At 40.2% G+C, this 13,000-nt stretch overlaps 1 protein-coding gene across 2 annotated transcripts; it reads left to right on the top strand.

Moving 5' to 3' along the window:
- Positions 1-227: 227 nt before the first annotated feature.
- KCNJ8 (potassium inwardly rectifying channel subfamily J member 8) lies at positions 228-7,518 on the top strand. Of its 2 annotated transcripts, XM_070620704.1 has the most exons (4): positions 228-328; positions 530-668; positions 1,512-1,956; positions 5,835-7,518. In XM_070620704.1, the coding sequence occupies exons 3-4, from the start codon at positions 1,583-1,585 to the stop codon at positions 6,733-6,735; spliced, it is 1,275 nt and encodes a 424-aa protein (XP_070476805.1). In that variant the 5' UTR covers positions 228-328; positions 530-668; positions 1,512-1,582; the 3' UTR covers positions 6,736-7,518. The 2 variants fall into 2 exon arrangements, with proteins under 2 accessions (XP_070476805.1, XP_008524459.1); XM_008526237.2 differs by lacking the exon at positions 228-328 and having other exon boundaries at positions 340-668.
- Positions 7,519-13,000: the final 5,482 nt, after the last annotated feature.

Below are 13,000 nucleotides of genomic sequence, written 5' to 3'. Positions count from 1 at the left end.
AGACTATTTTCTAACCTCTCTACCTGGTTTTATTCAATCTGAAGTAGCCCAGTTTATCTACCCAGGTTACAAAATAAAAATAAAAAATAAATTCTCTTTACGTCAGTGAACTTGGACTCAGCAAAGACGCTCGGAGCAGGAAGCCTTTTACAGACGTGCGTATCACGCGGGCAGCAAGGGGTCCCAGCTACTGGGAAAAGAGCTGCTTCTACAGGTCCCGCCCTCTCAGTGTCGCCCCTCCCTCTGGCCGGCTCCCTACCACCCCCGGGCGCGCCCTCCTCCCCCACCCCCTCCCGCCAGCATCTCGGCAACTTCGGCGGCCTCCGAGGTCTGGCGCGCGTCAAAGCCCGAACTGGGAGGCTGAGTTGTGGAGCATCCTCTCCCCGCAGCCCCTCCTCCGCCCACGGCAGCGGCCAAGGGTGTAGAGCTTAGCAGGGGGAGGGGAAGATCTACACCCATCCCCCTTCCTCCAGCCCTCCCCGCGATCAGATTCAACTGCACCTTTTATTATTTTAACTCTTCTCCCTAGGACACGCGGCCCCCGGATCTGTCCCTCCGGCATTAGCGATCCCCGCTCCCGCGCGCCGGCATGGGACAGCGAGGGACCTGCCCGCGGTCGGCCGGCGTGTGCGGGGAGGTGCCGCCGCCGCGCCCGCTGCCCCGAGTCTGTAAGTTTCAACGCTCCTCCCGGGGAGGGGGGAGGCTGCCCGCGTCCCCGCAAATGATTTAAAATGCAAAACACGGCAGAGGTTTACTGGGTTGGATGAACTTTTCGGGGCACGCACTTTTAACTCCCTCCGCCGCCCTCAGGCTAGCGTCCGGGTTTTTTCTTGCAACTTGTACGCGTGATCCCTTCGTTGTAAAGAAGTTTCCATTTATAATATTTTCAATTCCAGTGGGAAGGTTTTTTAATGCAACTCATACTTCTTTCAAGTTTAAAATACTTAATAATTTTCAAGTTACATGGCACATCGCCTATTGTTATTTTGTCAATTTACACTAAACATGTTATTTACACTGCGCAAGAGGCCACGGCCTTTTCTTTGCCTACTTCTTAAAATAACGGAGGAAGAATTTCCCCTTTTTACTTTTAATATTGCTGTATCATGTAAATACTTTGGTAAATAGATCGTGATACCCAGCTGGTCTTAATTTTCGTCATAGACGCCACGCGCTTGTATCCTTACACTAATCGACAGACGCGGTTAATCTCAGAGAATTAACATTGAGCCTGCTGTTTACAGGAAGCCTCCTGGTTTTGTTTAACTAAGGCTATGCCCATATGTGTTCAAAATGATAAGGAAAAATTGAAACGGTTCTGATTCAGACCAAATAATTTCTCCGGGATCTCAGAACTCAAGCACAAACAAGATTCGTGTTTAGATTAATAAGATCATCCTTTTAGTTTTGCACGTCACCTCGAACGTATAGACATACCCCCGAATGCAAAGATCGAAGAGGTGTGGAAATGGGGGGGAGGGGAGTTTTTGATCATCGTTTCCCTCGTGCAGGAGGACGGGTCTCGAGGAAAGGAGAGGTCGAGGAAGAGACAGGTGGATAGGCTGGCTATGGTGACAGGACGATGTTGGCCAGAAAGAGCATCATCCCCGAGGAGTATGTGCTGGCGCGCATCGCCGCGGAGAACCTGCGCAAACCTCGCATCCGAGACCGCCTCCCGAAAGCCCGCTTCATCGCCAAGAGCGGGGCCTGTAACCTGGCGCACAAGAACATCCGTGAGCAGGGACGATTCCTTCAGGACATCTTCACTACCTTGGTGGACCTGAAATGGCGCCACACGCTGGTCATCTTTACCATGTCCTTCCTCTGCAGCTGGCTGCTCTTCGCCATCATGTGGTGGCTGGTGGCCTTTGCCCATGGGGACATCTATGCTTACATGGAGAAAAGTGGAATGGAGAAAAGTGGTTTGGAGTCCACAGTGTGTGTGACTAATGTCAGGTAAGAATGCAGTGGGATGAGGCAGGGGTTGAAAACAGGAAAAATATTAAACTGCTCTCATCACTCTCATTTTGTTGAAGTAAAATAAAGAATTTGCTTTAGTACTTTCCGAAACAAAAAAGTTAAAAGACTAACACATTGAAAAAGTTTAAATGCAGCTTTATGGATGAGGAGGCCCGGAAAATGTGGAGCTTCAATCCCTTGGGCTAGCCTTGAAAATATTGTACCAGTTATTAAAAAAAAAAGGTTGTGGTTCAAAGAATTCCATATTGTGCCTTACTCAAAACAAAGTACACATTTAGGTTTCAGTATGAAAAAGCTTCTGTCCGTGGTTCCAGTGTCCACAAGTAAATATCTGATCAACAAAACATTGTGTAAATGCTAGTAATATTTTTCCATGACTTCTCTTACCCATGACATTTTCAAGAATAATAAGAAAAATGGGTAAACACTGGTGAGAGGTGTCCTAGATTAAAAATCCACTAAAAATGACATAAATAAATATTAGCCCTTCTTTATCAAGATTGTCTTAAGTAGCTTGTTGCTTGCATTGGATTCCAAAACTCAAAGTTATGCTAAGACTCAGAACTAGAATAAATTAATTTTTAATGGAAATTGGTCCAAAATTTTCATGGAAGAGATTATGTAGAAGCGTCTTAATGTTGTGGCTTTCTTTCAGAATGGTAATAGAATAGGAACAAGACAATTCTTAGATTGCCTAACTTCACTTCTTTCTCTTATATCATAAGTATTTCAAAGATAAGTAAAGTGAATTTGATTTCACTGATTCTCCGCTCATATTTTTTCACAAGCTAAGAACATTTAGTTGGGGTGATTTGTCTCTTAATTTGGTTCGTTGGAAGATGGAAAGAGATCATTTTTATCAGTTGCAAAAATGTTTACTGAAGCGACACAATAATAATAATAATACTAGAAACTTTTCCAGGACGTTTTCTGAATAACATTCCAAATTCAATAATGCAAAAGCAAAGCAACTGAACAAGCACCATTCTGCCAGGCAATTGTAGGCAATGAGACCTTTACTGACCCTGAAATCTTAGGAAACTAGCGTACCACTGCAAGAAGCAGAAACTCAGACTGTGAACTTGTCCATCCTTCCATTTCCTGAGTAATTACTGCAAGGCCTGCATATCAAGGAGGGATGCAGCAATGTGTGCAGGGACCACACGCCACAGATCTCAGCTCATGTTTTGAGAGAAAACTGTATTGAATTGATCCATTACCTTTACCGTCGAGTAAATATTATTTTCTTGTCTTAAACTTATCGCAAACTTTTATCTCAAAGAAAATACAGGTGAAAAGTGTAGGTGATCATCAGTATACCAGATATAAAGGAAACAATTGAAATACTGTGTTTAACAGGTATTTGTAGGTCAAAAAGCATTATCTATAATATTTCTCTATAAGAAATTTATGGGCACTGATTTTGGTGAATCATTTTCCTATCAAGACAAGTTTTTAATAAACATGCAGTAGACTCTCATAAAAATAGATAAACGAAAAAGATAAACTTTGAAAATAAATGACAGATTTTATTCACAAGACAAATATATTGGCTTTTCCCATGAAAAAGAAGTCATTAAGTCATTAGGGAATGTATTAAAGATCTATCATCAAAGTGCTATCCTTGCAAGGGTTGTTTTAAAAGAACTTCGCCGAGTGCACTCGTTATCACAAACTGTTTTGCATATTCCTTCCGCGGATGTTTTCCTGCTGGTGTGAACATTAACCTCACTGTGAGAAATGGTGTTGCAAATACAAGAGAAAAGTTGATTTTATCAGCATGACAATTTTAGCATTTTAAATTGCAGTTATCTAAAAAAAACTATTTGACATCTTTTAAGGTTAAAATTTTATTGGTTTTATTTTAATGTTATGGTACTATTTATACTTTAATCTCAACATACAGTTTAATTGTAACAAACCATAAATAATAAAAATTTTTTCACCAAAAATATAGAAACAGGAAAATCTCTATTCTCTCCCAAGGGGGATTTAAAAGATAACCAAGAATATTTCTAATTCTTTGCATTTTCTTTCCTTTCATAAATTCAGTGTCCCACCATATCATCAAAATTGGAAATAACTTATTGTGATAGATACTCCCCACGATGTCCAAGTAACATTTTACCATTCTCATTTTAGAATGGCTCAGTTTTCCTTTTTTGTGGATGACTTTCTAACATGAGTCAGAAAATAAACCCACATATTTCCTCTTCTTATTCAGCCTAACTCCCTCTCTAGCAGAAGAAACAAGCAGCTAAACACGTTCATCTCTTGAGGTTGTTTAGCGTGGCAGGTATCCATAAAAGGCTGAGTCTTGCACCATATAGTGTTTAGAATTAAATTCTTTCATAAAATAAACACTATACAAAGTATGGCACATGAATGGTCTCCCAAGCCATTAAAACAAAACATTTGGGAATATTCATCATTAGCCTACTCCCTGAAGTCTGTATTCATTGTTAGAAGTCAGTGTTGGGTCCATGCCCCACCTCTGGGGTCCATTCTTATTCTTTGCCATGTTTTTGGATCACATGGTGTATCTTGTGTATAGCTAGTGCAAAAAGCAATTATTGTGATTTTCCATGAATCTTTTTAGTGACAAAGGGGTGAAAAAGGCAATTTTCACATTCTACTTGAAATCTAATCCAAAGAATCATCTATGCGTGCTTGCTTATCCCTCACGGTGTTCCACCAAGTGCCGTGTGTAGACTCAGTGTTCAAATGTTTAAACATTTTGCTCATTCATTGTATGTGGCATTAATAGCTACATAATACTTTGACAGATGGCCTATGCATGGCTTAGATCCTGTAATTAGGGAAGTTTGAAATTGGGGTTGGGGGCAAACACGAGCTAACATTGTTTCTATTAAGAAGCCACAGCCACATTGGGTATGTAGTTAAGTGAATAAATTAATGATAAGGATAACCAAATGTGATGCTTCTTAACCACGGGGATAAATCAGAATCACCCGAGAGCTCTTCGGAAGTCTTAACCAGATCGGCCCTGAACCTGCCAAATCAGTGTTCATTCACTGGATGTGGAAGAAACACGCAATTTGGAAAATCTTGACACTTGTTGACCCCTTCCCTTCACCTCTTTTAGGGCTCTAGGCCAGAATTTAGAGGATTCAAGCTCTTAATAATTATGTGATCTTGACACAGTCACTAATCTCTGCCTCAGATTCTTCCTTTAATGACTTCCGTATCCTCTATGTCACTTAGAGAACAAAATGACACAATCAATAAGAACACATTTTTTTCCAAATAGAAAAACGTTCTTTTTTATTAAAAATACTAGCATTTTTGAATGATGTGTTTTGTACCACTTTTTAGCACTATGCTTTCTCTACATAAGGTACACAAGTGTTAACTAATAAATATGATTTTAAAGGTTGTACATAATAAAAAGATCACTCATTACTCAGTACTTTCCATATGACTCAAGTCACTTAAACACAGATATGCAATAAATAATAAACATCTGCCCGGTAGCAAGTTTCACAAAAGTAAACTATGCCTACAAATACAGCTATGTGTATTTATTATTTTAATGCTTTCATATAAGTAGGCCCATCGTTACATGTCCTAGAAAACATTAAAAGACATATCCCAGAAGCCTAGAGGTAGATAGAGAATTGTGTCCTAAGTCCAGAGGTGATGCATGCAGGAGAGAGAGAGAGAGAAGCAAGTGCTTCTGTTTATAATCAGATATTTGACAAGTTAAGCTGGCTGGTCTTTCCAAAAGCATTTCATAGCCTTTGGAGGAAGAAAATGAAAGATTCAGCTTGGCATGTTATGTCATTATTCAAAATTTGATCTGATGGCATTGTTTTCTGATCTCATTCGTACAGGTCTTTCACCTCTGCTTTTCTCTTCTCCATTGAAGTGCAAGTGACAATTGGATTTGGAGGGAGAATGATGACAGAGGAATGCCCTCTGGCCATCACAGTTTTGATTCTGCAGAACATTGTGGGTTTGATCATCAATGCAGTGATGTTGGGCTGCATATTCATGAAAACGGCTCAGGCTCACAGAAGGGCAGAAACTTTGATATTCAGCCGCCATGCTGTGATTGCTGTTCGAAATGGCAAGCTATGCTTCATGTTCCGAGTGGGTGACCTAAGGAAAAGCATGATCATTAGTGCCTCCGTGCGCATCCAGGTGGTCAAGAAAACAACTACACCTGAAGGGGAGGTGGTGCCTATTCACCAGCTGGACATTCCTGTTGATAACCCAATTGAGAGTAATAACATTTTTCTAGTGGCTCCTTTGATCATCTGCCATGTGATTGACAAGCGCAGCCCCTTGTATGATATCTCAGCAAGTGACCTCGCCAACCAAGACCTAGAGGTCATAGTGATTCTGGAAGGAGTGGTCGAAACTACTGGCATTACCACTCAAGCAAGAACCTCCTACATCGCTGAGGAGATCCAATGGGGCCATCGCTTTGTGTCTATTGTAACGGAGGAGGAAGGAGTGTATTCTGTGGATTACTCCAAATTTGGCAACACTGTTAAAGTAGCTGCTCCGAGGTGCAGTGCCCGAGAGCTGGATGAGAAGCCTTCCATCCTTATTCAGACCCTCCAGAAGAGTGAACTGTCCCATCAGAATTCTCTGCGGAAGCGCAATTCCATGAGAAGAAACAATTCCATGAGGAGGAACAACTCTATCCGAAGGAACAACTCATCCCTCATCGTGCCCAAGGTGCAATTTATGACTCCAGAAGGAAATCAGAACACATCGGAATCATGACAGCAAGACAACCCCAGGAAAGACTTTTAGCAAGTGTTGACAGTTTACGCAGGGCTCTATCAGACTGTACCAGAGCTGGAATACAATAATTTGTCCTTCTCTATCTTAATGCACTAAATGATATTCATATTCAAACCACAGCACTTTCTGTGTCAGTAAATAGTAACACAAGGTGGAGGATTCGTGGCTTACACTTGTTTCATACATGCAGTATTTGCTGTGATAAGCTTAAATTATGTATAAGAATTAGTTATGCTCTCATTTCTCTCAATTTGAAACACAAGAATTACATTATTAGTAATAGACCTTCAATACAAAAGTTGGCCAAGGAATGATTCTGTGTGAAATGCTTAGTGGGTGAAACCACAGATCTCTCTGTTTCTGTTGTTCACTCTGGAAATGCAAATAGGATGGGGGACAGGAAACAAAATTGTGTTCTTGATGCTTTTTGTATATCAGCCGGTATGTTCCGTCTCCTTTTTTCATGATACTGCTCCTGGTAAGACACCTGAGGCAAAAAACTACTTAGCGTTATCTGCTCCTAAGGAGATTCTGTTCATTGACTTAGTTCTTCACAGTGACTTCCAGGGATTTCCTCGTCCTCCTCATGGCAGACTGTTGGCAGAACTGGGCAAGGAACTTTCGAGAAAAGCTAAGAACATTCCTGTCTCATTTAGGACTGGATTCCCAAAAGTGATAGTTACTTCTTTTGGCTTCTCACTTCTTAAGAGCTCCCACAGGGAAATACTGTATTGACTATTTTATTAAAATATTTTCTTTGTATTCACTGTAGTTTTGTGATTTCTCTTTCGCAAAATTATCCTTAGTTGAAGCTCAAGAGAAAAACATTTTTAGAGGCATGTGAAAGAGCTATCATACAATAGCGCTTACCTGTGAGATCTCTCTCTAAGGGCCCCTCTCTTTGACATCTGTTGTTCCGAGGGAACTACATTTTTTGTTTCATTTTGATGTCATTTCATTGCAAGTTTTAAAATGTTCTCTTGACTTTTCTATCTGAGCCTGATGTATCATGGAAATCCTGTAAGGTTTTTTCTTTGAATCTCCCACCTCCCCTCTTAAAACTACACTTCCTTCCCAGTAATATCTAAATTCAGGCCTGGCATATATAGATTTAGCGTTATCGGGCAATTGCTAAAGTGAGATTTTCTACCAAAGCTTGATTCAATCACCTTTGGCTCCTGCTTCTTCAAGGATGGGATGAGGGCACAGAAAGAAGTACTAGGGTAATAAACTATGGGTTTATTGTTATAGTTCACATAGGTAAATGTCAGATAGCTCTTGTGTGGCCTTTTACATAGATTTTTGAGTTTGTATTTATTTTACTTCGTTTATGAACATTAAAATAGGCAAGTAATCATGAATATATTCAAATCCTACCTTAAACAAAAGACTCATGATTCTAACCAGACGAAAGGAAATTATTTATCATCTTACTGAGTTAATCATTTCTGAAAAATTCTAACCATTCATTTGAACTCCGGACTCATAGCAAACAGGTACTTGAAACTCTACTTGGATACGTAATACGCATTTAAAACTTATTGTGTCTAAAACCAAATGCTTCATTCCAATTAACAAAACCTGCCCCCTCCCGTAGTCTTTCTTCCAATCACTCAGGCCAAAATCTGGGAGTCATACTTGACACCTCTCTTTCATACCTCACATGCCATCCTTTAGCAAAATTGGTTAGGTGTGCCTTCAAAATGTATCCAGAGTATGACCAGTGCTCTCCATACTTTAAGCTGGGTACTCATTACCCAGTATATGGATGCAGCTGTGCCAATTATTAGAATATTGAAACATTTCTCTATAAGTTGCTAAACAAAAACCTATTTTAATAAGACTTAGCCCAACTGTGACTACAAAGGTGGGTATCAGACCTCCTAGCCATTCTGGCATGGATGTGGGTCCCCCAGTTGCACTCCAGGGCGACTGAGCAGACCCAGAGACAGCTACCACACCAGCAATAAGGACACGTACAGTGCCAGCCTGCTGCTCAGTGGCAGCCCAACATTTGTGGAGGTGACACAGGCTGTGGAGCAGGTAATGTCAGGACATGGTGGGGATGAGATGCAGGATTTCTGAGCCTAGCCTTGGCGCCCAGGGGCAAATCTAGCTATGGAGCATGGGCAGTCTCCCCAGCCACCTTCGAACTGCAACCAAATGCTGGGTGCCAAGGACCTAATGACCATTGATTTAGTGGGGAAGTCAATGGACAGGTTTGATGGGGCCCCCATGTCAAGTTTTGGCCCAGACAGGGACATCATTTAGCTAGTGAGAGCCACATCAAAGGAAAGGTCACATCAATAATTTCTAAAAATCTGCAGATGTTTGAGAGTATCACAATGATTTGAGAACCGATTTTTGCTAAAATATATTTAACTGGCTAGGCAGTTTTAGGTACTATTACTTTAGTTTTAGAAAATAAGAAGAGTGAGTGTGTATGTATAATTTTGACAGATGTATTGACTATAAATGTTATTAGATATTTAGATTCTCCACTTCCACATTAGTCTTCATAGAGTAACCACAATATTCTTTTAAATTTTATTACATCACACCTCTGCTTAACACCTTCCTGTGGCGTTTCATTTTTCTAAAAATGAGAGCCAAAATCCTTCCCAAGGCTCAGAAGCCACTACATCACATTACTTCCACTCGATCATTCCCACACTGTCAACACTGCCTTGCTGTTCTTTGAAACAGAGCCATACATATTTTCATATCATGTATTTGCTCTTACCTGGAGCCCTTTCCCAGAAAGCATCATGGGTGTCTCCTGTCATTATTTAGGTCTCTGCTTGAGTGCCATCTCATGAGATAGTATAGTCTAGAGGGTAAGAAAATAGACTCTACAGCCAGACTCTCTTGGTTTAAATTTCAATTTCAACACGTAGCATGTGTGACGTCTTGGCAAAACTAGTTAATTTCTTTGTGCCTCATTTTCTCCATACATAAAATCAGAATGATTAGAGTACTGACCCTGTAAGTTGTTGGATTAAGTGAGTTAATATGTATAAATGGCTTAAAAGAGTTTAATTCATTCACCCAGGACAAAAGCTTGAAAGGAAGGACTGCCTTGAAATTAATTGGATTCTTAGTAAATAACTAATTCAATGCATTACATTTGTTAACTAGGACAGAGACAAAAGATCTTTACAACATGAGTCTGATCTCTTAAAAAGTCTGCAGCAGGGACCTCATAGCTGCCCACTCCCAGTTGCTTTTCCTGATTCTTTGACACCTGCCATTTTTCTGTCATCATACAGTGTAATGTGTAAAATACTACAATATGTACATACAGAGGCTGTTTTTGATTTCACATGTCTATCATTCATTTATTCATCCAGTAATATATACTGAACATCTACCATGTCTGACATTTGCCATCTGGCAAAAATAGCTAGCTGTGTTTCCCTTCTTTAAGAAGGAGGAGAAATTTATAGGCGGGGTAGGTGCTGATTCTGTTCATAAGTAATCTGAGATCGAAAGTCTCAGGAGAAAAAACTGGCTTATGTGCCAGAATTGCAGAAGAGACACTTCCATCTCAAAATCAAAATCAAGACCAACCTCTAGTTACTGAGTAGGCATGGGAAGAGAGCAGAAGATCCAGAGCTGCTGAACATGCAGCTTTGCTGAGAGCTGGAAAATAGAACACTGTTCATCTTAGAACTATCATTTTTTTCCGGCTTTATCTTATCCCAATACCATAGTTTTGTTCTACAATTCCTCATCATTTTTCACTTGGCTCAAGACTTTCTTTAAGTAAAAATCCTATTTCCCTGGCCACAGACATTTCCAGATACCCTTGGCCAAGTGTTCTGACACGTGTCTCAGAAACGGCAGCGACTTAAAGAAATGACCTCAGTTCCCAAAGAAAGTCTAACTTCCAGAGAAGTTGATAGCCACTTAGTGAATACGGGGCAGTGTTTTTCGCCCCTTCATTGGTTGGAATCATTTTTTGTTGTTGTTGTTTAAAGATTTAGCATTTATGGAGCAAGAAGTGTCCTCTTTGACAATAAATTAGTCATAGATAAAGAAGAAAGAATGAAAAGATATCTACATCTCTTGGGGTTCCCACCCCCAAATTTTGTCAGTTTCAGCATGTCAAAAGTAGAGGCGGAACCAAAAGTAGTGTCTCCAAGGACCAGTGCATTAAAATAACCATAACAAATCCTACAGGCTGTTTAAGAGGAAACCCAAGGGCCGTGCTCTTCCCATGATCTTTATGCACAATTCTCATCAATGGTGATGGGAATTTCCCCACAGACCTAGGAAGGAAGTGACTCTAATTACACCCCCTTGATAGTTTACTGCACACACTCAAGTTTAAGTTCATGGAACTCTTAATCAGCCTTTAACTTCAGATCAAAATGTCGCATCAGAGACCAACTTCATTTTAGATTACTTACGTCTTCATTAGTACTCTTTTTCAATTGTTGTCCCAGTTCTCATGAAGATTTTCTTGACTGTACTGTATGACACCCCTCCCCCAACTCTGATACTCTCTGAGGTCATTTAAATGAAACTATTACTTTGCACGATGTTTATTTTAATCACTGGAGAAAACAAAAAATATTAAGGCTGGATTTCCATGTGCTATTGGATTACTTCCGTTTGTACTGACTAAATATTGAAAAAGTGGAGGATAAAATAGTTATCTGTAAAATTGAAGTTAAAATATACTTTTCACTGAAACTGTGCGTACTAACAGATTTCTCAAAAGGCTTCAAGTATTCACCATTGACTGTTGAAAAGTCCACACTCCTTAAGCACGATAGTCAAGACTCTTTGTGGTTTGATTCCAACACATCTTTCCAGTCTCTTTTCCCAGCTCCCCTCTTCAACATTTTATTCTGTTTCAAGTTCCTTGAATGCTTCGCTCACATTCAGTCTGCCATATGTGTCTGCAGGTCTTGAGGTTGAAAGTCTGTGCCTTCTCTATCTACCAAGACTATTGCCTTACAAAGCCTTCTCAAATCCTTCACCCAAATTACTCCTTCATCCCCATAATGTGTACCTACCTCTGCTTATTGGTTAGTTCACAATAACTGGTATTATATAACTTTTTGATATCATATACAACTCTCCTCACTAGATTCAGTCTTTTCCTAAGCTACTTATCACAGTGCTTGCCTAATGATAGCAGCCATTCTTCCTTTCTTTCATAGCAATAGAGTTGTTCAGCTAGAAATACCATATTCCCCAGCCTCTGCTACACTTAGTTGTGGCCTTGTGCCTAATTTTGGGCCAAAAGCCTATGAATAGAAGTCAAATGGACCACTACCCTTCTTTAATTTTTTAATTTTTTGCTGGGAAAATTCGCCCTGAGCTAACGTCTGTTGCCAATCTTTCTCTCTCTTTTTTTTCTTCCCAAAGCTCCAGTACATAGTTGTATATTCTAGTTGTAAGTCCTTTTAGTTCTTCTATGTGAGCCACCACGATAGCATGGCTACTGACGGATGAGTGGTGTGGTTCTGCACCCAGGGACCAAACCCCAGCCACCAAAGTGGAGCACCGATCTTTAACCACTATGTCATCAGGGTCAGCTCCACTCTTGATTTTAAAAACCCTGAGCTTGTGTTTCTCCATCTTCTTTCCCATCCCATGGACCAGACACATATGTAGTGGAGACCAGCTTTGACCAGGCTGATGACGACAAAATCCACGGAGCGAAAAGAAGGAAATAATCTGAGACACTAAATGGCTTTGTGGAATTGAGCCACACTTGCCTGGACTGTCTACCTAGATAGATACAGGAGAAAGAAAGAAATATCTATTTTATTTTAGTGTTTTTAAAGGTTTTTTTTAACTGTTTGTTTCCTTGTTTTGTTACTATATTACAGCTTAGCCTTTATCCTAATTAATATGGTGCCAAGTTAGATCAAATGAAAAGGCAACCCACAGAGTGGCAGGAGATATTTGCCATCCTCACATTCTACAAAAGACTCCTATCTATAACTGATAAAGAACTCTCACAAATCAATAACAAAAATACAGACAACCAAAGAGAAATAATTGGCAAACATGAAAAAGCACATCACAAAAGAGAGACCCCAAAATGCCAATACATATATTAAGAGGGGCTCAATTTCACTAGTAATCCAAAAAGGCAAATTAAAGGCACAATGCAATCACATCTTACACCACCAGAATGATTAATCTGAAGAAGATAAAAGCAAGTGTTGGAGAAGATAAGGAGCAACTGGAACTCACATGTACTACTAGTAGGAGGGTATACAGT

Source organism: Equus przewalskii, chromosome 5 (assembly GCF_037783145.1).
Source record: "Equus przewalskii isolate Varuska chromosome 5, EquPr2, whole genome shotgun sequence".
Taxonomy (NCBI): Eukaryota; Metazoa; Chordata; class Mammalia; order Perissodactyla; family Equidae; genus Equus; species Equus przewalskii.
Note: the sequence above shows the minus strand (reverse complement) of the source record. Positions and strands in the feature narration are given on the sequence as shown.